The 24,445-nt window shown below is 49.7% G+C and overlaps 1 protein-coding gene across 1 annotated transcript in view; it reads left to right on the plus strand.

Annotated features, from left to right (window-relative positions):
* GARIN5A (golgi associated RAB2 interactor 5A) overlaps positions 1–23,338 on the plus strand; it is a 245,012-nt gene extending 221,674 nt beyond the window's left edge. Inside the window, exon 7 of the mRNA XM_085614337.1 lies at positions 21,618–23,338. Coding sequence (XP_085470463.1) covers positions 21,618–21,703 — 86 coding nt within the window. The 3' untranslated portion in view covers positions 21,704–23,338. The remainder of the gene's footprint in view (positions 1–21,617) is intronic.
* Positions 23,339–24,445: the final 1,107 nt, after the last annotated feature.

Consider the following 24,445-nt stretch of genomic DNA (forward strand, 5'->3'; position numbering starts at 1 on the left):
CGGTGGAATTGCTGCATTTAGCACTGCATCATACTCCGCATCCGTTTTGGTCCAGCTCAGCTTGGCATCACTGAAGGGGACAAACTGAGGCACCGTCTCACACTCAGAGTCCCCTACTCCATCCTTAATCCATTGGTCATCAGGCAAAGTCAGAGGCACCCTCTTGCAATGAGTGCCATGCACCCAATTCTTACGGCCGGCGACCTTGACTGCGATATGTGTAGCCAAGAGGACCTGTCTGGCCCCTTCCAACGCGGCTCTAAACTCTTCTTCCTCTGGAAATTACGGATCAGTATGAAATCACCAGGCTGAATGTCGTGTCCGGGCCCCTCTGGTGTGGCTGGCAGGGCTTCCCGGACCTGTTGGTGAATAGAACGCGGATTTTCAGTTAACTGGCAAAGGTAATCGATCAACAATGGATACTCAATGTCTGAGAACCGCTGAATCCGCGAAACGCCCCAGACATTAGCCAGGGCGTCCAAATACGACGTCGCACAGTGACAATCCTGTTCTAGAATGAGCTGATGTTCTTGTCGACAAAAGAGCTAATGGTAATGCATCTGGCCACTGTAACCCTGTTGTCACCTGAATTTTTGCCACTTTCAGTTTGAGAGTACCATTGTACTTCTCAACCAAACCCACTGACTGTGGGTGATTGGCAGCATGAAAGTTCTGTTTTATATGCAGCTCATCCCAAATCAGCCGAATCACCTGGGCATTAAAATGACTTCCATTACCAGTCCAAATCAAACGTGGCAAGCCAAAATGAGGAAAAAACTCCTTCAGGAGTACCTTTGCAGCCGTAATGGCTATATTATTTTTAGTGGGATAAGCCTCAGCCCATATACTGAATGCAAAAACCACCACCAGAACATACTTCAAATTCTCATCCAGGGGATACTCATCAATAGTCATAATCTATGAATAATCCCCGCCCATGTGCGGGATCCCGGAGCATATAGAAAATACATATATATACATATATATATATACATATGTGAAAACATATACATGCAGCCTAAAAATGTTCAAAACATGGCAATGCTGTAAATTACGTATGTTTGCATAGTAGTGCCCCCTAACCCGTAAGGAAAAAAGGAAGCATCAGGCAAATTATAACACAGCACTGCTTTATTGTCATAAAGCAACTTGTAATTGTAAGCATTCGCCAGTAGGCTGCAGCTGAGTATCAAGAAACAAAGAAAACTGACACCTTGCCTTTAAGGCATTAGAGTAGGGGGACCGTGCCTTTAAGACCTGCATGAGACCCCCTGCTCCCATGATGCATTACAGGTGGCAGTTGGGCCAGTTCTTTTTTCCGGCTCCTTCTGTGAGGATCCTGGAGCTTGAGCTCTTCAGTTTTTGACTGAAATTTTGGAAATTACAGCTTTTTCAAGCATTTTTCGATGTTTTCTGGCTTCTGGGGGCTGATTCTGCTGGTTTCCAGTAAAATTTCGATTTTTTTCCAGTCAGAATGCCTCCTTTATTTCGGAAATGCCCTTCTTGTGGCAACAAGATGGCACTGGCAGATCCACACTCGGTGTGTATTGCGTGTTTACCATCTAAACACGATCCTCACCGGTGTCCTCACTGCCAGAAGTTCTCCAAGCGCACTCTGAGGGATAGAGAGCGCATTAGACTACAGGCACAGCTGGAGAAGGACAGAAGCCGTCGTGAAGGCGATCCTTCTTCATCAAGACCACCTTCTTCAGCTACACAATCGCAAAAACGGCAACACACCAGCTCTCCTGGCTCCAGAAAGACCAAGAGTCCTAGGGATTCGTCGTCGACGTCGAAGAGGCCGTCGAAAAGGCAGAAGACACCTTCGGCGTCAAGGGATTCATCTCACCGTCGAGATTCTCCGCCGCGCAAAAGTAAGTCGGCGTCGAGGCGCAGCCCTTCGGGCTCGAAGGCTGCTAGTCCGGGGAGGTCTGGACTGTCTCCATCGACGTTGAGGCTTCCGTCGACGTCGAGGCACTCTCCGCCACCCTCGAGGGGGTCGGCGTCGAGAGATGCGGTGACGTACGTTCCGCCGCGAGTGGGCATTTCGCCGTCGAGGGATACCCCCACTCGGCGACATAGAAGGTCGACGTCGAGATCAACAATTCGACGCCGTGAGAGGTCGAAGTCGCCCACTCGACGTCGTGAGAGGTCGATGTCGAAATCGCCCAGTCGACGGCGTGAGAGGTCGACATCGAAATCGCCCAGTCGACGGCGTGAGAGGTCGACGTCGAAGAGTCGACGTCGAGAGAGGTCGCCGTCGAAGTCACCCAGTCGACGGCGTGCAAGGCCGACGTCAAGGTCATCCAGTCGACGTCAGGTGCCAGAGAAGAGGATATCGACATCGAGGTCTCCGCGATCGGCGTCGAGACCGCCGTCGAGGCCAGAACGCCATACCCCACACTTGCCGATGGTGACGCAGACGTCGTCGACATCGAGGAATTCGACGTCGGAGGGTACAGCTGGAGCTCCCGTGGAGAGGTCTCGATCTCCAGGAGAGCAGTCATCATCTCCGGGACTGCACATTGTGCAAATATCTCCGGAAGGCTCACCCAAGTCTCCAGAGAGGTTCGGACAGTCACCTCGCTGGTTGCGGGATGTGGGCTCTGGCACATGTCGAAGTCCTGGATCGGACTACTCCCGCAGGTATTCTCCACCGCGCAGGAGTAAGTCTCCTCCAAGGGATCCAAGGCCACCTACTCCCCGCCGGTCTCGTTCCAGGGACTGCTGCTCCGCGCACAGACGTCCAAGATCTCCGTCAAAGCGCAGCTCAAGGTCTAGGGCTCACCATAGCGAACGCTCTCACAAGAGGCGACGCACCAGGTTGCCCACGGGGACTTCATCCACAAGGTCCTCAGTCCGGGACTACTCTCCTACTTTTTCCTCTACACCTCCATCGCGAGTGTCCCCGGTGGATGACATCGCTACCTTCTCAGACGTCCTGGGTAGAGGGGCGCAGAAATTGAACATCGCGCTGCACATCCCTCAGGCACCCACTTCAGTGATCTTTGACCGTTGCATCATCGGTCGGCTCCCAGACCTCTGCTCCCTTTGGTGCCAGGATTGTTGGACCCAGCTATGTCCACGTTCCTCACTCCGGCTACGGCGGGCTCGGTTCCGTCAAGAATAGCGAAGAAGTATAAGGCTCCAGCTGAGGATCCTTTGTTCTTGAGGGCGGACCCGCCAGCGGACTCAGTGATCGTGGCAGCAGCTATGAAGTCCCACTCGACCTCAGTGTCTTCTTCTGTCCCCCCTGAGAAGGACAGCAAGCTGATGGATTCCTACGGCAGGAAAATGTGCAACACTTCTGCCTCGCACATGAAGGTGGCTAGCGCTTCAGCTCTGCTGGGGCGGTATGATCGTTCCCTGTGGGATTCCCTCGCCAGATTCGCGGAGAAGCTGCCTAGAGAAGACAGGCGGGACTTCACAGAGTTCCTACAAGAAGGCGGGCTGGTGGCCAATCAAATCATCAGCGCAGCGGCTGATGCCTCGGACCTTGCCGCACATGGCTACTCACAGGGTGTCTGCTCTCGGCGTTCGGCCTGGCTGAGACTAACGGGCCTCAAGCCTGACGCACAAAAGAGAATTCTCAATCTGCTCTTTAACGGATCATCATTATTTGGGGCTCATGCGGATGACCAAATGAGCAAGATGAAGGCAGAGTTGGACACCGTGAAGGCTGTGGGGCTGGAAAAACGCAAAGAATTCCGAAAGCGTTTTCGCCAGGGCGACAAACGTGCCTTTCACCAGCGCGTTCAAACACCCCAATGGTCCTCCCAGAATCTACAGAGGTCCCAGTTTCAGCAAAGGGGTCGGGGCAGAGGAAGAGGAAATGCGAAGCAACAACAGTCCTCTACCAAACAGCCCGCAAAACAGTGAAATCTTACTTCCTCTGCTCTTGTTCGCCACTCCGGTGGGAGGAAGTATCACCGTTCACCTGACAGAGTGGAAAGCCATTACAAACGACAGATGGGTGCTGAATATTCTAGAGCATGGCTACTTGCTGAGGTTCAAATCTCCCCCTCCGCAGGTACCCCCACGGAGGCAGCCACTCCCTCCCATCCAAAACCAACTTTTAAAGGACGAAGTTGCCACTCTCCTCTCCAAGAACGCCATAGAGGAGGTTCCAACCAGGCAGAGAAATCTAGGAGTGTACTCCCGGTATTTTCTTGTTCAGAAACGAGGAGCGGTCAGAGAGTACAGACCCATCCTCGATCTCCCCCTACTCAACGGATTTGTCAAAAGAGAAAAATTCAGAATGCTGGCACTGCACCAGATCTTCCCACATCTCCACCAGGGGGACTGGATGTGTGCCATCGACTTACAGGATGCATACTTCCACATTCCTGTCTCAGCGAAACATCGAAAGTTTCTCAGATTTCAGATCTCTCGCCGGCATTTTCAATACAGGGTTCTGCCATTCGGCCTCAAATCCGCACCATGAACTTTCTCAAAGTGCATGGCGGTGGTGGCTGCCTTTCTCCGCAAGCGGAAGATATTCGTCTACCCCTATCTCGACGACTGGCTCTTGAAGAGTTCCACTCCTGTTCGACTCCAGAGTCATCTTTCGTTTTGCCTCAACCTTCTGCACTCGCTGGGCCTCCAGGTCAACTACAAGAAGTCGGTCCTCAATCCCACTCAGCGGATCCACCACCTGGGCGCCTCTCTAGACTCCGCAAGTGCAAGCGTGTGTCCTTTGGAGGAGAGGTTATCCTCCATGCTTCAGAAAGGCCGCATGCTTCTCAGCACGGCATTTCCCACAGCCAGACAAGTGTCATCTCTCCTGGGGTCGATGGCTTCGTGCATTTACATTGTGCCCAATGCACGTCTGCACATGCGTCCTCTGCAACAAGAACTAGAGGATCAGTGGTCTCAGAGGTCCAGCCGCTGGGAAGATCCCATCACCCTTCATCAAGCCGCCAAAGACTCCATCCGGTGGTGGATGAAGCGCTCCCATCTGCTTCACGGCGTCCCTTTCCATCAGGCGCCTCCGACACAGACAGTGGTCACAGATGCCTCCATGCAGGGCTGGGGTGCTCAAATGGGCCAGCTTCAAGTACAAGGTCTCTGGTCCGCTATCGAACAGAGTTATCACATCAACTTCTTGGAGCTACGAGCAGTCCACCTAGCTCTCAAGTCCCTGTATCCATCCCTGCAAACCAACTATGTTCAGGTTCAAACAGACAACACCACAACTATGTTCTATCTGAACAAACAAGGAGGCACCAGATCGCGGGTCCTGTCTCTGGAAGCCCAGTCCATCTGGAGATGGCTTCTGGCGAGAAACCTGGCGATCGTCGCTGTTTACCTGCCAGGCACCCTGAACGTGCAGGCAGACGGCCTCAGCAGAGACTTCATCGAAGCGCACGACTGGGTGCTCAACGAAGACGTCGCTCAAGAGATCTTCCGGTTGTGGGGCGTACCGGACATCGATCTTTTCGCAGACGCGGCAAACAAAAAATGCCCCGTCTTCGCCTCCAGGTTCCCTCAACGGGGGTCGGAGGGGAACGCACTTTTGATCAGCTGGTCGAGGACATTGCTTTACGCTTTTCCTCCTCTCCCTCTCATCCCGGCTGTGATACAGAAACTCTAAAGGGCCAGGACTCGGATGATCCTAATAGCCCCGGAGTGGCCCCGTCAGTGGTGGTACCCGGATCTACTCCAGCTGTCGGAAGTACCACACAGGAGGTTGCCTTGCCTACCGAACTTGCTGACCCTGGGACAAGGGGAGGGTGTTTCATCCCAATCTTCCCTCCCTCAGCTTGACGGCATGGCTCCTGAATTCATCCAATACGGACATTTAGATCTTCCTCCGGACTGTATGAACATTCTCCGGGAGGCAAAGAGGCCCTCCACTAGGAAGTCTTACACCTTTAAGTGGAAAAAATTCTGTGTTTGGTGTAGAGATAACACCCTTGATCCGATGCGGGGTCAAGAACAGGTTATTCTCCCCTACTTACTGTACTTGGCGAAGTCTGGGTTAAAGTACTCTTCCATCAGAGTACACTTAGCTGCTATTACAGCCTATAGGAAGTCTCCTACCCAGACCTCATTCTTCCAGATGCCAGTGGTAAAGGATTTCTTAGAAGGGCTTAAGAAAGTTTACCCTCTAGTGAGGTCTTCTTCCCCTTCCTGGGAACTTAACATCGTTCTCTCTAAGCTAATGGGGGCCCCTTTTGAACCAATTCATAAGGCGTCCTTGCAGCATCTGACCTGGAAGGCTGCCTTCTTAGTAGCCATCACTTCGGCCCGTAGGGTCAGTGAAATTCAGGCCCTCTGCTGCAAGGAACCTTACACTGTGTTTCATGCTAATAGGGTGGTGCTCCATACTCATCCGAGCTTCCTGCCCAAGGTGGTCTCGGACTTCCACATTAATCAGGTGATCACTTTGCCCACCTTTTTTTCTCATCCATCCACTCCCCCGGAGAGAGCCTTACATTCTCTTGACCTCCGGAGGGTTTTGAAATTCTATCTGGCTAAGACCCTTCCACTTAGAAAGTCAGATAGGCTCTTTGTTAACTATGGGCCCACGAATACCGGGCTGGCTGCCTCCAAGAGGTCCATTTCTAGATGGATTGTCTCATGTATAGCCTTGTCTTACCAACTGTCCCACAAGGTTCTGCAGGGTAAACCTAGAGCACACTCTACTCGAGGGAAGGCTTCTACTGTTGCACTCCTTCGCAACGTTCCCATGTCTGAAATCTGCAAAGCGGCTACATGGCGCTCAGTTCATACCTTTACGCGCCATTATTGCCTAGATTCAGACGCGCAGGCCGACGCCCAGGTGGGGCAGGCTTCTCTGAGGAACCTGTTTGCATAACTGTGATGCTAAATGTGCTTTTACTGTATGTTTTAAATGCTGTCGTGCTCGTCCGCGAGACTTTGGGTATGGGCTTGCTACTCTATTCATAGATTATGACTATTGATGAGTATCCCCTGGATGAGAAGGATTAGTTACTTACCTCCACACTATAAATAGGATTACGGGCCCACTGCGCAGCCTAATTAGCTATTACCTGTTTCTCTTCATCGCCTACAAGAGACCTCACCAATGGTCCCATGCGTTCACTAAACTTCGTCCAATCCCTATCCTCAAATCCATGCATCGGCGTCCCACTACTTAGTAATGTTAGAGGATGGAAAACCACAGTGGGAGAGGCAACAGTAGTAACAGGCACTATCGTCGCTGGTGGTTGTGTCGCAGGGGAAAGAGTTGGCGAAAGGGATGCTGAAACAATAGGTGCAGCAGGAGTACTAATTCTCACAGTTGCCACAGACGGTGAAGAAACAGAACAAAGAGGAGGAGGAGAAGCCACAGCCATTGATGTGACAACAGTGGACACAGGGACAGAGACAGTAGACGCAACTGTGACGGGCGGCTGTGAGGGCACTGGAACAGTAGGATATAATCTCTGCGGGGCATACGGAGGCGGGGGTCCAGCTTCTAACAATTCTTCCACAAAAGTACCATCTTCCTCCTGAGCCACATATGATTTGTCGATATGTAATCGAAACCTATCTTTACATTCAGTACCCTTCTCCTGCTTTCCCCTGTCATATTTCTCAACTTTCATTAATTTCTGCTCAGCTGTCTATTGCCACGTTCCGAGGGAATCTAACATAGATTGCCTACTTTCTTAAACAACTGTTCTTTTAAATACTCAATCTTTTGTTCATCGAAAGTGCCCGTCAACGGCCACTGCAATTCAGCATTGTTCGTCGTATAGTTGTGCCATAATGTACTAAACATAATAGGGCCAAGACCATGCTTCACATACATATCAAAATTCGGACTGCCTTCTGGAGGCACCGGCTGACTTTCTTCCAATCAGGCATCAGTAGAACAACAACGACAGCAAAAGACAAACAATTTGCTGAAACTCTGCATTTTATAAGAAAACAAGTTCACTATTTTATGCCTAGCAAAACAATTGCAATTGCTTTTGTCCCAAAGTCGGTCTTTAGACCATACCAAATACAAACCAAAATGGTACCATATCCACAAAGAACCAAAACAGGGGAACGTGGCTAAGATGGCAGCAGAGTGAGACGCGTTTTCCTGTCTCTCTGGCGCCGCCCGACTTTCGCCTTGATTATCTGGCCACCTGGTGCCCATCTGAGCTGGCCGTGGTGCCCCGCTGTGTGTGCGGCTTGCCCTACATCTGCGGCTGTCCTTATTTTGGTGAGGGACGGTGATCTGTGGATTCCGCCGGGCAATCTGGCCCGGCCTTGCTGCGGCTCAGCGGCCTTGCTGGATCTGGTCGCCTACCGTAATTGGCGGCCTGGAGAGGCGTTGGCGGCAGCGGGGGCGTCCAGTGGCGTTGCAGAGGCGGTGGCAGCGTGGACTGGGGCTCGCCTCTTGGTCGCCCCGGAGTTGGTGCGGTGACGGCGGTGGGGCCCGCTCCAAGGCCACCATTTTTATATCTGGAGGGTCTGGCCCTGCGACATTCGGCATTGAGGTCTCTCGGCGCGGGCCCGCGCAGCTTGATACCCCGGCGGACAGGGGATTCATGGCAACGACTGGGTGGTGAGTGCGGCCCGGTATAGCAGCGCTGCTGAGAGAGGGGATGCTCGCTGCAAGGTGGTGATTCTCGGTCCGCGCTTCAGTGGACGGTGGGCTGCGTGACTGCGGACCGCACGTGGGGCCTCTCTGCAGGCCCTCACAGAGTGTTGCTGTGTGGGACGGTCCGTGCCCCCCCCTTTGTGTAACCGCATAGGGGCGCGCGCTGCGATTGTGGGATCCCCCCCCCTGCATGGACATTCACTGGGCCTGGTGGTGGCTACGGGCCTGGGAGGCCTGCGTTGTTGGCTGCCGGGGGCCTGCACTCGGCCCGTGAGTCAGTGGGCGGCACCTGCCTGCTGGCAGTGTGGTCTGAGGGACCGTCGGCGGAGTCTCCTGGGGCCTGCAGTGCGAGGGTGTCCCATAATCAGCGCAAGGTCCGTGCGCTCTGGCCTGCGGCTGCGGAGGCGTAGCTGTTCTCGTGGAGGTGGTGCTCGGGCCGTATGTCGACGGTCGGTGTTGTGGTGGGGGCCCTGCTGTGTGCTGCGGAACGGGCTTTGGAGGTGGCATAGCGCTGTCCCCCTCCCTCCCCTCCCTCCTGGTTTACAGGCTCTGCTGGACTGGTGACTCCTTGGGCGCTTCACTTGACTACCATGTCGTCCTCCAAGCATAGGCGAGATAAGACCCTAAAGGACGCCTTGCAGAAATCAGCGGGCCCATCCTCATCCCAATCGGGCCCACACTCGCCGCAGTCTGAGGATAGTGATCAGCCGGCCACTAAGGCTTTTATGCTTGACTTATTCTCAGCCATTAAGGAAAATATTCTGGAGCTTCTCTCCCAGCTCTCTTCTGATCTCCGTGAGGTGCGGTGCGACATGGACGCCCTTGGAGAGTGCGTCGCTACTGTGGAGACGCACGATTTGGGGCTGGAGGACGATAACATCAGCTCCAGCAGGATGTCATTCGCCTCACAGAGCAAAATCTTGATCTGCAAGCCCACGTCGAGGACCTGGAAAACCGTTCTCGATTAAATAATATCAGAATCCGGGCTGTGCCATGGAAAGGGGAAGTGGATGACCTCCGCGAATATGTTCTCCAGTTTATTCGACAGATCTTGGGGGAGGGTGAAGAGCGGGAAATACAGATGGATCGCGTGCACCGTGTTGGCTTGCTGAGGGGTGCTAAAGCTCCCCCGCCGGACATTCTGGTGTGCGTGCACGATTTCCAGCTTAAGGAGCAAATCCTTCGGAAGGCCCGCGATCTCAACCCTGTGCAATTTCGGGGTCATCAGCCAACACTCTTTCAGGACTTAGCTGCTTCAACCCTGGTTAAACGTAGGGAGTTCAAACCCATCACTGGTCACCTCCGTGAGAAAGGCATCCCTTATTCGTGGGGCCACCCGTTTCGTCTTATCTTCAGATACCAGGGCAAACTCTTACAGATCCGTTCTTTTTATGCCGCTCACGAAGTCTTGGGGTTGGACCGGTCCTCTTCTCCGTCTGGGATGGCTGGCGCTCCCCCGCGGCTGCGCAGGTGCTCAGATGGCTGGCAGCGGGTTGGGAAATTCCCTCAGTCTTCGTGGCCCAACGTGTCCACTAGTCTCATGGAGAGGGAGGCGGCTGTCACATCGGTGGCACAGATGACGGACAACACCAGCGTTCCATGAGCTATGCGTGGCTGCCATCAGGTGGGCTCTTTCTCGGCGCCTGAGGAGAGAGGACCTTGATTGAGTGTTCTTACCATCAACTGCCCCTTGAGTGTTGGATGTATATTGCCTCCAGTGAGCGGTGCAATTTTCCATGGTGCCATGTTCCCATCATCATTTGATCTTTGTGACAGACTGTTGTCCCTTTACGGGGCTCCTGTGTCCCGTTTTTTTGATCTGTATTTTCTGTGTTTGTTGTGTCTTATGGGTGGGGGGGGGTTTGTTTGGGGGACGGGTTGCTTTGGGGATGTTTTGGGGCTCTGCATCAGTTCTCCCTTGGGTTTGGGAGATGTATGGCCTGGGCCACTGCCCTCTTGCCCGCCTTATCGCTCTGGTGTTCTGCGGCTAGGTCACGGCTCTTCCTTCCCCGACTTTTATAGGTAGGAGCTTAAAGGTGGTAAGCCTGAATGATAGTGGCTTGAATAGTCCTGTTAAGCGCTCTGCTATCCTGTCCCTCCTGGAAAGCGCGGGGGCGATGTGTGTCTGCTGCAGGAGACTCATCTCCTTTCTAAGGACACTAAGCGGTTGAGAGACAAACGCTTCCCTTTACAGTTGTGGTCTTCCGGCTCGGCTAAAAAGCATGAGGTTGCAATTCTTTTTAGCGCCCGCGCTCAGTGTAAAGTTCTCTCCCAGGTCGTCGATATTAAGGGGAGATTCCTTGCGGTCCGTGTGCAATGGGGGGATACGCACTTCACTATAGGGTCGTTGTATGCCCCGAACGAGCATCAGGAACCCTTCCTGCGGACGGCTTTCTCTGAGATTCTGGCTTCCCCAGACGCTTTGATTTTGGTGGGTGGGGACCTGAACATGGTGATGGATCTGTGTATGGATAGGTCTGAGCAACGGACCCATCGTACGGGCGCGCTCTCGCAGGGGGGGAGGCAATTGATGAGTGATGGCGGTTAGCATGATGTCTGGCGCGTACAACACCCCACTGAACGAGATTACACTTACTATTCAGCAGCACATAAAACCTATGCCCGCCTCGACCACTTCTTCGTCTCCACCTCACTCCTGCCCTGCTTATCTGATGTGATTATCACCCCCCGCTCGCTCTCCGACCATGCCCTCATTTCGGTGCAGCTCACCTCTCATGGTACAAGACCCCACCTCCCGGTTGGTGTCTGCGCGATTCTTTGCTACAATCGGAATCGGTAGTTACTCGCATACGGGACAAGATCATCGCTTACCTGGCAGATAATGACCAAGGGAGTACATCTTTAGCAGCTGTCTGGGAGGCCCTAAAGTTGGTAGTGCGGGGAGAATTCATTGCGCTGACTGCCGCGTTCACGTGTTTGCGTAAGGCTTAACAAGCGGAGCTGGAGAAGGAGGTGGGAGCTTTAGAGTCTGTCCACAAAAGAACAGGTGCTCCTAGGGTGTGGAGGGAGCTTGAAACAAAGCAGCGCATGCTGAAGCACTTAGAACTCGATAGGGCCGAGCATGCACTCCTGTGCCTGCACCATAAATTTTACCTGTGTGGGAATAAAGGGGGGAAGCTGTTAGCCCATAGGTTGCGAGCGCGCACACAGCGGACAGCGATTCAGTCCATCAGTGACTCCCAAGCGGTCGAGCACACCACTGACGCCCTTATTGTGGATTCTTTCCGCCATTTCTATCAGCGCTTGTATAGCAGGGAGGTGTCGGGACCAGAGGGGATGGAGGACTATCTTGCACCCTGCCGCATTACGCCGTTGTTTGCATCGTCGGCCGACACGTTGGAGTCCACTATTCGCATTGAGGAAGTCATATCTGTGATAGCCCATCTCAAGATAGCCAAATCGCCTGGGCCAGATGGCTTTTCCGCGCTGTTTTTTAAAACCTTTTGCGTTGTGCTGGCTCTGCTTTTAATGCGTCTTTTCAACTCTTTCCTGGATACTGGGGAAGTAACACCCTCCATGTCGGAGGCCGCTATTACGGTCATCCTTAAGCCCGGGAAGGATCCGAAGGATTGTGGCTCGTATCGGCCAATTTCTCTCTTAAATATAGACGCAAAGTTGTTTGCGAGTATCTTGACGGCACGTCTTAGCCCCCTGATGGATGGTATCATAGACCCAGACCAATCAGGCTTTATTCCTACACAGCAGGGTGGGGATAACACCAAGCGCATTCTTCATCTCATAGACCTGGTTCATCGATCTCGGGCTCAGGCTTGTCTTCTTTCCATCGACGCCGAGAAGGCCTTTGAACGAGTGGATTGAGGCTACCTGTTTGCCGTTTTGCGGGCCTTTGGGCTTGGTGAGAATTTTGTGTGCTGGGTGCAGTGTCTTTACGCAGCCCCTAAGGCATCGGTGAGAGTGAATGGGTGTAAGTCTTCCCTCTTCCCCATCTCCAGGGGGACGAGGCAGGGGTGCCCCTTGTCCCCGCTACTTTTCGTGCTCTATATGGAGCCTTTTGCCCAGCGCATACGCTCAAACCCGGATATAGAGGGAATCAAGTTTGGCGCCGACATACACAAAATTAGTCCGTATGCGGATGATGTTATTCTTTCACTTATCCATCCTCACACCACCCAGCGGTATTTGGCGAGGGAGCTTCATGATTTTGGAACAGTGGCAGGGTTTAAAGTGAATTTCTCAAAATCACAGATTCTTAAGCTCTCTATCCCTGAAGAAGAGGTTTGTGACCTGCAGCGTGACTTTGACTTCCAGTGGGTGCATTCCGACATTCCTTATCTGGGTACCCGATTGACCTCTTCCATTGCTAAAACTGTCACCTTCAACTACAACCTGTTGGTGGATCACACTTCCAAGTCGATATCCGACTGGTCTCGCCTTAATCTGGCCTGGTATGGGAGACTCGCAGCGATAAAAATGACTGTGCTACCACGTGTCCTTTATTTGTTTCAGATGCTCCCTGCGCAGCCTCCACCAGGTACTCTCCGGAAATTGCAGGGGCTTCATAATAAGTTTCTTTGGAATAATAAGAGACCGAGGCTCGCATTATCCCTTGTCACCTCGTCGAAGGCTGCGGGGGGCTGGGCTTTCCGCTCTTGGGTGCCTATTACAAAGCATCTTGTCTGCGCTATGTCACGGAGTGGAATAGACCACTGTCCAGCAAACACTGGAACTTTATGGATCAGACGGTCGCTGGGTGTAATATATGGCGTGAACTCTGGCTTCCACGGAAGCATAGGGCACGGGGCCTCTATTCGTCACCAGTGACTTCACCGACTCTCAAAGCGTGGGATCAGTTAGCTGGCCATAAGGGTTGGACCACGTTTCCATCCCCTATGACACCTATAGTGGACAACCCTGACTTTCCGCCAGGCTGCGCGTCTCCTGTCTTTCAGCGATGGAGGGAGAAGTGGTGTAAGAGGGTGGGCTCCCTCTTTGACTTATATGGCATGATCCCCTTCGCCCAACTGCGCAAAGACTATTTTGACTTACCGAAGTCTGATACTTTTCATTACTCGCAATTGGCGCACTGGGTGACCCAATCTTCTAATTTCGCTTTGATGTCGCGTCCCCTGACCACTTTTGTAGCGCTGGTTGGTTTGTAAAAAAGATGACCGGAAACTCATATCGGAATTGTACGCAATGATAATGTCGCGTCCTAAGCAGCAGCGGTCGAAAGCGCAGGTTAGGTGGGAGACTGAGTTGGGGCGCCCTCTGAGGCGCATGGAATAGAAGCATATTTTCTACCGAGCCCATCATACAGCTTCTGACATGATGGGCGCGGAATCTGCTTATAAGGTGGTGGCATATTGGTACTATACTCCAGCGCGTATTCAGTCTTGGGACAACACTAAGTCAGGCCTCTGCTGGCAGGGGTGTGGTCATCCTGGCACCCTAGTCCATTTGCTGTGGCATTGCCCGAAGCTGGTGCGGTATTGGCGGCGATTCTTTATGACCTTGATGGGGCGTTCCAGATCACGTTCCCCCGGGATCCTGCGTACATGCTGTTGGGTCTTCCTCATCCCAGGTCCTTTCCCTTGCGCTCGTTGCAGGGCAGACAACTCGCATTAGCGTTGCTTGCGGCGCGGCAGGTTCTTCTGACGCAGTGGGGCTCTCCGATTGCGCAGGACCCGAGGGATTGGATACGGAGACTCTGGCACCTTCTTGCGATGGAGCGCCTGTTGCTCAGCGTTGATGGGAAGGGGTCAGAATATGCAAAGCTCTGGGGTCCTTTCTTGCAGCTCCTGTCAAAGGAATTGAGGGAAGTCACGTGCCCAAAATACTTTCAAATTCTTCAGCTCATCACTTTGGAACCGGCTGGGGCAGTTTGAATTTTCCTGGGCTATGACCGCTGACCTCGGGGGGACTAGGCTTGGAGGTTCGAGACTGATGCGGAGAGGGTGGGGATTTTGGCGGGGTTGAGGGTTGGGGGTTTGTCTATTTGTCTTGTTTTTCAAATTTTATAAAAGTGATACATGAGCAGTTGCCCTGCAGGTCTGTTCTGCACTAAATCGTTCTCTTGCGGGGTCGCCCTCCGGGCTCTAGACCTGTGCGCTGTGTACTGATCATCCCATTACGCCTTGCCGGCCGATGGTTGTAGGCAGTTGAGCTGTGTAATTTGAATGAGTATCACGTAATAAAAATGATTGATTCTAAAGAACCAAAACAAACTCACCTGATGTATGCAGGCCAGAACAAATCTATTCTCCACTCCCGACCCTTCAGACCAAACGGTCAGATCAAAGGTTTTCGCCTTTCAGGACTCCAGTCGGGATGACCACTGGGCGAGGCACCGACCGGCCAGACAGAAGGGGCAGCTGCGAGCAATCAATGCTCCTCATACAGGGATCCCTGATCCGTCCGTCCAACTTGACGGTAGCCTCGACCTCCCCCCGTCCACAGAAGGGGAAGGGCCACTCACTCGAAGGAGTCCCTGTTCAGACGCCAACTGAAGGAAGTAGCCTGATTCGGACCACTCCGGTCACTCACAACCACCTCTCTGCCTTCTATGAATGAAGAGTCGGTCAGACAGAAGAAAATACAAATCAATAGCAGTTTATTCAAAGTTCTCTCAGGGCGGAGCCCTGTCTGCCCAGTCGCTAAGAGTGTTGCAGAGAGAGTCTGACTTCAGCATGCATAACGATACATTATGTACATTTCAGAATCAATGAAAACACGCACACCATGGCATTTTCCAGAGAAACGCAGCTGGACAGTAAATTGCAAAGCAGTAAGTTTTGGTACTGAGGCCGGACACACATTATCTATCAGTCAAGGCAATTGCTCCTGTGCCTGCCACTAGACAAGTGGGAGAAGGCTTACATCTAAATGAAAGGTATGCGCTAATAAGAACAATGCATTCATTAGTGTGGCAAAACTCAACTCCGAAGAAACATAACCTAGAAAGGGCTGTTTCTCAGAAATAGCAGAGAATTAGTTTTGGTCATGATATAAAATGGCGCCTGTACACATAATGGCGCCGCGAAGGCTAACTTACGTAAAACAATACAGAAGCATAATGTTTTTTTCTAACAAGCATGGAGGTTTAAGTGCCTGAGCTTAAAGCTATATTCACTTGTTGCCTGAGCAAAATATGCCAAATACCTGTTCCCCTGTGAGTAGTCACCATCCCATTTAAGGCTCAAATCGATCCTTGCCTAACCTTATGCACTGAACAAAATAGTAGTCAGAAGGATCAACCTTACAAGGTTTGAGATCAGTAGGGTTGATAACCCTATATGATCGATCTGGAACTATTAAGAACACAGTTGACTAGCATACAGTCCATCCTGGAACACTCAGAGTATATATGCATGAATGCGGTTTCATCAAAGCCTTCATTGTAATGAATATAGCAAAACATGTACCTACTTAGTCAGAATGTTCTGACTGAAAGGTCAATTTAAGAACACAATGCTCTAGTTATATATACTTTTTAATTTAAGGTTTAGAGTCAAAGTTGCTGTCACACCCCCTGTTTTTGGGTAGACGTAGTTCACAAAATGATAACATTGCCCTTTGTCCCGCCATATAAAGCAAATGATCATGGATTTTAATGTGGTTAAGAACCCCTGCTCTATCTCAATCGGGAAGCCTTGAAAAAGGTACGGGACTCTGGGCAACACCATCATCTTGGTCACCAGGATGCGACCTATCCATGAGGGATACATGGGAGCTGATCTGTGCAGGTCCGCCTTCAAATGTTGAAGAAGTAGAGGGGTAATGTGCTTTAAAAAGATCTTGGAGTTTAGGGGTGATCTTTATGCCTAAATATGTGATTTCCTTTTTGGCCCACTGGAAGGGTGTAGAGGCGAGTAACAATTCCAATTTCCTCTGTGACAGTGTATGGTTCAGCAGGTGAGATTTTGTTCGATTAACCGGCAGATCTGCCACCTGTTCAAAGCGCTTCAGCTCTTCCATTTTCCTACCAAAGAGGATTCTGGGGCTGTCACTGATAAAAGCATGTCAACTGCAAAAAGAGAAATCTTATGTTCATCCACCCCAAATGAGATACCCTGTATCTCAGGTGTTTTGCGTATTTTCACAGTCAAGGGTTCTATACTTAGGGGAAATAAAAGTGGCGAAAGAGGGCATCCCTGTCGTGTCCCTCTTTCTAACTGGAACACTGCCGAGCTCACCCCATTAACTAAGACTCTAGCACTAGGACACGCATAGTTCGCTTTTATCATGGCTATAAATCTGCTGCCGAATCCATACCTCTGCAAGGCCTGAAATAGGAAGGGCCAATCCACTTGCTTAAAGGCCATCTCGGGGTCTCGTGCCAGGAGAACAGTCGGTATTGATTTTTTATTTGCCTTTCCACCATGTAAAAGTCCCTCCACAGATTTTCGTGAGTCTGCCTGCCTTGAATGAACCAGGATTGATCCGTGTGGATGAGTTCTGGCATTAACGTTTCTAATCTGCTTGCTAATATTTTTGTGTCAATCTTAGCGTCCAGGTTGAGGAGCACTATTTGGGCGATAGGAGCTGCATTGGTGAAGATCCTTCCCTGGCTTCGGCAATACCGAAATGAGGGCCTCCCCCATAGATGCAGTTACTGTGCGCGATTCCGTGAACAAGTTGTAGAGGCTCACTAATTGTGGGTTTATTTCAGACCCAAATGTTGTATAAAACTGTGAAGTCAGGGCCTGGTGATTTGTGCATTTTAAGATTATCTATAGCTCTGCTCATTTCTTCTGTGGTTATCAGTTCCCCCAGTGCTTCATTCTACAGTGCTGATACTTTCGGAAGTTCCACCTCCCCCAAATATTGTGTATGCTCTATTGTTTTGTAGTTCTCTGCCTTATATAGGTTCTTGTAGAATTGACCGAAGGCGTATGCTTTACCTGGTTCCATGGTCACTTTATCCCCCCCGGCGTCCCATTTGAGCCTCAACTGTCTAGCCGACCTTATTACCTTTTTCATAAGTGGAGTATTTAGTCGTAGGAGGGTTAGTTCTGCTCTATTACTGTGTATACCGTTCAATTTGCCCCTGAGGGCCGTTACCTTTCTTTGTAAGCTCAAAATAGGCTGCCTCTTATGTTCCTGTTTTGCCTCTTTCAATTCTGTCTCCAATGCTAATCTCTCTTGGGCTCTGTGTTTAGTCAACTCTGCAGTAAGTGTTATGTACAGGCCTCTAAATACTGTCATAAAGGCATCCCAATTGGTAGCCTGGGAGGTGTCCTTTGGGTCCACGCAGTAAGCGGTCCCTTGTAAGAGCTATTGGGAAAAGCCATTTTATGTATTTTGGAGGGGGACTGTCCCAAGCCAGTGTCAGTGTGACTGGGCCATGGTCAGACATAGTAATTGAGTGTATGGAGGTAGCCTGTGGTGCTTGAGCTAGGTTCTTAATTACAAAAGACCATAGATATAAATGTGGCTGGATTAGAGTTAGGTGCATAGATGGAGGCAAAGGTACAAAGACGACCATGTAACTGCCCCTTGACTATGACTATCCTACCCTCTTTGTCCGTTTTACTTCCCTCTGGCTGAAACGTCAGAGAGCTGTGAAAGAATAGGGCTACCCCATTGTGTTTGGTCAAGGCTGAAGAGCGGTAAAGAATGGGATAGGCCTTGTGTCATAACCAGTGTTCCTCCGCACTTTTTATGTGTGTTTCCTGTAAGGCTACGCCATCATGTCTCCGATCTAGGAGGTATTTCCATAATTTAGTACGTTTGGCAGGGGAATTTGGCCCCTTCACATTCCACGCAAGCATGGTAAGCACCATCTTTACTTAACTTGTAGCGCCAAACGCCGATAGTTTCCCCCCAACTTCTCCCCGTCATATACGGTCACCTCGCCAGCCTCGCCCTCCCCTCCATACATGCCTAATGGAGATATGATCGCACCTGTTCACCCACAAATAGAACAAACAATTCCTGGAACAAAACATTGAGGGTCTATCTGACCCAACTTTCCAAAATATACATGAGCAATGTACATTGTAGTATACTTAGTGTGGACGTATTGGTTCATAACCGCTTATGGCGAGCTGAAGAATACTATATTCAAGTCACTTACTAATGAATAGCTTTGGGGGAGTCTTTGCATAGTTAACCCCACCTCTTCTCCAGAACGTTATCACCACCCTTAGTACTGTTTATCATTACACAACCTAGTTGTCAGTTCTCCTGTTGCCCCAGAGTGTTACGAGACATCTTGGCAGTTCCTGTAAGGCTGGTCCAGACCACTAAGGACAGTACTTGGATAAATGTTTAGTGGTCACCCCCCGCGCTCTCTCCTTGTAGCCACTCTCTGCTGTGTCTAGTCATTTCTTCTTTTGTGGCTTTGATTGTTTCTGCGATTGCCATTGCCCTCCCCCGACTTTTCCCCTGTGTCACATCAGGCACTTTCATTTGCCTTTTCTTTGGAGGGTCGCAGACCAAGGAGTTCAACAGCTTCTGCATGGGAGGTACAATGAAGCTATTCCAAATGGGTATGTCCACCGGTACTTTATGTGTTCTCTTCTCAGCTTTACCGTGACTGGGCGAAATTGTTGCCTACGTGCCAGAGTTGCCGGGGCCACATCTGTGAATTGTGAACACTTGAACCCTGGAAGGATACTTTGTCCTTCAATCTTGCTGCATGAATGATTGCCTCCCTCATCTTGAAGGTGTGTAACTTGGCCAGAACGTCTTGTGGTTGTTTATTTCCTCCAGGTAGCAGTGGGGCCACCCTGTCTACACTGTCTATTTGTATCCTCATGCCTCCTGGGCCGAGTGCTTCTCCAAACAGACCCAGGACAAAAGCCTCTGGATCTGCCCCTTCTGCTCCTTCCTCCAGATTCCGCAGGCATACATTGTCCCTCCTAGACCTGTTCTCGAAGTCTTCACATTTCAGGATATTGACTTGCAATTGCTTGTGGAGTGCTTTCGTTGAGTTTTCCATCTCTGCCGTTTTGCATTCCAGATATTGTACTTTCGATTTTACGTCTAGTTTGCGACTGCCCACTGAATCAATATATTGTTGCAAGGACGTGAGTTTACCCAAAATGTCGGAACGAAGAGCCTCCAAGGTCCACCTTGATTCCTTCTTTGAGCTCTTTCTTGAAGTCTCTCAAGGAGGCCAGAAGCTCATCTTTAGTGAGCTCCATTCCTCCCATTTGTCCTCCTTCTGCTGCTGTCCCTGTGGTCTCCGTGGGTGAGAAGTAGCTGGAGACTCTATTTGTCTGTGTCTTTTTGGATGGCAAAGAGTCTGCGATATCCGCTGGATGTGGTCGCAAATAGCACCTGGGGAGTAGTTCCTCCCATGTCTCAACTCACTGTGCTCATGTTCTTTCCCGGGGGCGAGGGGGGCTTCACTTGCTTTTCTTCACCTACTGCTGTTAGGAGAGGCTCCCGATCCGCTGTTGCGCCATTCCGCAATCAGTTTCCTGTGACGGAGCCGTCATGTTATTCTTGGGCCTCAGCGGCGGACAGTGAATCCAACAACATCGGTACCCTTTCTGCTCCTCTCAGGCGAGTCTTCTACTTACCCGATGTCACTAGCCTCTCATCGTTAATCTTGAAGCATGATTTCCCCTTAGTGGGCTCGGTTATGTGACCGTTTCTGTGGGTTTGCCGCTGAGCCTCGGCGGGTTAGGTCCACTCGGCCATCTTGGCTGGCCATGCCAGATTTGTGTTTTAACCACTCTTTTCCGGCATTCCTAATCACTCTGTTGTTGGGAGATTCAGAGTACTACAATTGACTGGCTTTTTCATGATTTTTTTTATGAAATGGCAAAATCACAACTACCACCTGAATAATGTTATTATATTTCTTTACAATCTTGGCGACAGTGGTAGATAGGCTAAGTTGCTTGAGTTCCGAAGCAGTGAGGTCTTGGAGAATAGTGAGAAACTATTTTTATAGTGGAGGAGACAAGTTTTTCATGATAGTTAAATTTGGATGTTCTGCAAAGCAGAATCGGATGGGGAGGTGATTTAACCATTCAAAAAATAAAAGTGGGAATCAGTTGAATCGCAAGTTTGAGGTCAGGTATTCTGCTTCTCTTGTTGATAGATTTGGAAGACTGCTGGTATATTTTAGGTAGGAAGGGAAAGTAGTAAAAAATGGTGAACAATTGTATTTACTGTTGGCCTATCATCGTACAGCAGATATAATGTACAATACTATTCTGACATCACTATTCTGCAGAGATTTGTTAGTGGGGAAAAGCTGGTTCCAGAGATCTTATTGTATGGCCAAAGAACAATGTGCATCTTTTAAATGTTGTTTATCGCCTCTTTCCCCATTTTTAATTCAATTGTATCTCTTTATTTATTCCATACACCTTTTGCCTTTTCTTTTATTATTCCTCTTATTTTCTTTCTTTCACTGTGTGTCAATATTTCTTCTCACTTGTTCCCCTCTTCTTTTCTGTCCTGCTCTTAATCCACTTCTATCTCTTCCTCATATTGTTTCAATTTGTCTTCTCTCTCTACTTTCTTCTTTCCTCTTCTTTGCTCTTAAATCTCTTTTCACTGCTTCTCTTTTATTCTCTTTCTCTTCTTCCTTTCTCATATTGCACTCCTTTGTGCTTTCTTCTCCATGTTACTTCCTTTCATTATAATTTTCATTTCTCCTCTCCTGCCCTCCGCTCCTTCTTTTTTTCCCCATTGCGCTCAGTCACCCAAATTCCCCAATTTTCTTGCTTTTTATCTCTTTCAATACGAATGTGCAATCCGCAAATAAAAACTATTTAGCATATACTTTGCCGATGGGGAAACCTGTACTTATTGATCTCATTAAATCTCAACAACCACAATATTGTCAACTCTGTTGTCATTCAGAAAGGGTTCAGGCTATGGAATGTCTAGAAGTTGTTTTGTCTTTATTCTATTCCATTGTCTGTCTCTCCACTACTTCCTTTTCTGTATTCACCTTCTCACACTGCCCCACTGTCTCATTGTTTCCTGTTCCCTTCTGTTACACTTCAATGTTTTAATCCCTCCTGCTTCCCCATTTCTCACCCACTCTCACTGTGAAATGAGAAGTTTACTCTCTAATTTTAACTTACATTTCTCATCTTTATTCCAGTGAAACAAAAGCCCAGCAAGCTGAAATCAGTAATCAAGTCATTTAGCAAACATGACACAAAAGAACCCAAGAAAAAGAAGAAATAGTGAAATCCCTAAAGAAGGTGAGGGTCACCAGCAGCACGGTCTTGGAGAAGAAGCCTGGACTGGAGACCCGAAGACGCCGCAGAATGACTGCGATGCAGAGAGTGCTATATATAGGAGGAGAGGGGCTCACAGACATCATAAAATAAAGGAAATATATGATAAAAAGCCCTAAACAGTGTAACAGAGGGAGAGAGGGTGAGACAGAGAGAGGAACGTGGGGAATCAAGAAAAGATGTAAAGATAAAGATGGAATGAGAGAATGGGTAAAGAGAGGAGTATGACAGACTCACTACACCTGCACCAGACCACTACACTTTTTGTCTGATTAACTAATGCTGTTGGGACCGGACATCTTCTACATGGCTCTACTGACCATGCTTTCCTGTCATATCTTCATCTCCTGACAAATCACTTGAAAGTATTGTAGGTTTTTTGATTTCTACCTAAGTGAACAAGGCAATCACGCATGTCTGTTGAGGGTTTTCCTGTTTATATGGATTGAAATCCTAGAGCTTGACTCTGAGGTCGAGAAGGCGTGTATAGTGCACTCCTCTTCTACAGAGGGTGGCTACTGCCCTCACTACCCAGGCTGTAGTAGACTGACAGTGGTGGCAGCATTAATCCATACTCAGGGGTACCTGTACTTTTTAGGAGGTGCTGCCTACCGGCTCCCTTGTGATAAAGTATGGGCAGTTTCTGGTCTGCTGGACATTTCAGTTTCCCCATACCCCTCCCTACTCTTAGTAGAAGATTGGTCATTCGGGGTACGCACTAGCTCTTCTCTGTATTTAGCTAAATCTCCCTTTGTTGGGACACCCCTTACCTTTCTGCTGGGTGATGGACAGGGGCTCCTTGTCTGGAGGAAGCTAAAATGTGTCTCTGTGGGATTGGACAGACCGGTACCAAGAGATTGGGCGAGCCCTCCTCACATGGATCGATCACACAGTGAGCATGCAGAAAATATGCCCCAGGATTGGAGGGGAACCCAGGATGCAAAATTAGTAGACCCTCTGATTGGATTAGCCTGTCTCCCAGTGAATAATGAAAGTTTGGCCCCTTTGGCCATGTGGTTGTTCAATGCTGATCTCCTTACTGAGAAGGCGCCCGCAAGGGGTTGCTAAGGAAGCCGAGATCCAGGAGTAAAATCCAGGGGTTTGTTTGCCATTCTTTCAGGCCCAGGAGAACTTGAGACGGTGTCTGTGTGATGGATTCCCAGTGAAAAGAACTTGCCAGTCTGATGGAAGGAGTTGGACTGCTGTTTATCAGGTGGAGCATCGGAGCAGAGTCAGAGATGTCTGAGGCTTGTGAAGGCTTCCGTCCTTTGAAACACAAGGAGACTTCAGACGGCTGTTTCTAGATAAGGGAACATGCTGCACACCAACATTGAGGGAGACGAGGGAAGCTATATGTTGTCATTAAAGGTGAAATTGATTTTGCCTTGACTCCTCCCCTGTGCTGTGGGAGCCTGTGGGTGTTTCCAGTTACCATCTGTTACTGGGGGAAGTTTGTCCTTTTGAAGAACTTACAATTTGAATCATTGGTCCCTGTAGAGACTTCTTGCTTTCATTGTGTATCTTAGTTTCCTGTGTAGTCTATTTTTCGTGTGTGTATTAAAGTACTTTTCTTTTATAAAGTAAAGCACTGACTGGACATTGATCGTATTAGCTGGTATTGCGGTGTAAACTGTATTCTGAATGCCTAACCCACCTCACCTCCTTGAGTAAGCCTTGGACTGCTCTGTCTTGCTACCCTGGGAAAGTCAAGTACTGGAGAGAAGCACTTGGTTATACAGTTGGGGGTCCAGTAGTACTGTGACCCCAGGACACTAGCTGTGGCCAGCTCCAATTGATGGAACTGGAGCCCAGTGACCCCTAACTGCCCTGGTGCCCCAGGACCCGGTTGTTACAAATGTTTTTTGAAAATGCATGTCTGGGATACTGAGCGACAGAGCACCTGAGATATGAGCCTCAGTGAACAGTAGAATTTATATTAAGCTAGAGTTCTGTGACTGCTTACTGTCAACATGTATCTTGTCTATCTTGTTTCTTTAACTAACACAAGTTGGATATATAAGGCAAATCTCTGTCACATTAGCCCCAAAAACATCTGAATGCTATGTGTGTCCCTTGTACATGGTCCCCTTGACAAAGATCCACCGACTGTTTGATTTTATGGGATTGTAAAGAAATGGAAAGGAAAGACAGTGGTCTAATTTAGAGAAAACTCCGGGAGACCCTGGTGGTCATCTATGCTGCTGGCAGGCAGTGTGGCCTAATAGGTAAAACAGGAGATGTCATGACCTGCCCACCACAACTGAGTTTGTCTGGAGCAGTCTGGGCAGGGGAGTATTTAAGCCTGATGTAACAATCCCAAGCTGTCTGGCATCTTTCCATTATGCTGTATGGCTTCGTGTTTCAGCCAGTTTAGCGCAGTATTCCAGTTCCCTTGCCTTCCATGTTTTCTCACTCTTCCAGTTCCCTCGTTGTAGCTGGGTTTCGGTAGTGCTGTTAGCTGCTTGTTTTACTGGCTACAGATCTTTCATCTGTAATTACTGGCTCTTCCTGCATCCTGGGGTTCCTTTACTGTATCATGGTTGGTGTGAGGTTCACAACAGTGCAGACCGCTTATGAGTTTTGTAAGAAGTGATCAACGTTGATTTGATGATCTGGCAACTTCTCTGTATTTACTTATCTGAGAATCATTAGCTTATCTGTCATCAAGATCGATATAACCTGATGATCC

The sequence above is a fragment of the Triturus cristatus genome, chromosome 7, assembly GCF_964204655.1.
Source record: "Triturus cristatus chromosome 7, aTriCri1.1, whole genome shotgun sequence".
NCBI lineage: Eukaryota > Metazoa > Chordata > Amphibia > Caudata > Salamandridae > Triturus > Triturus cristatus.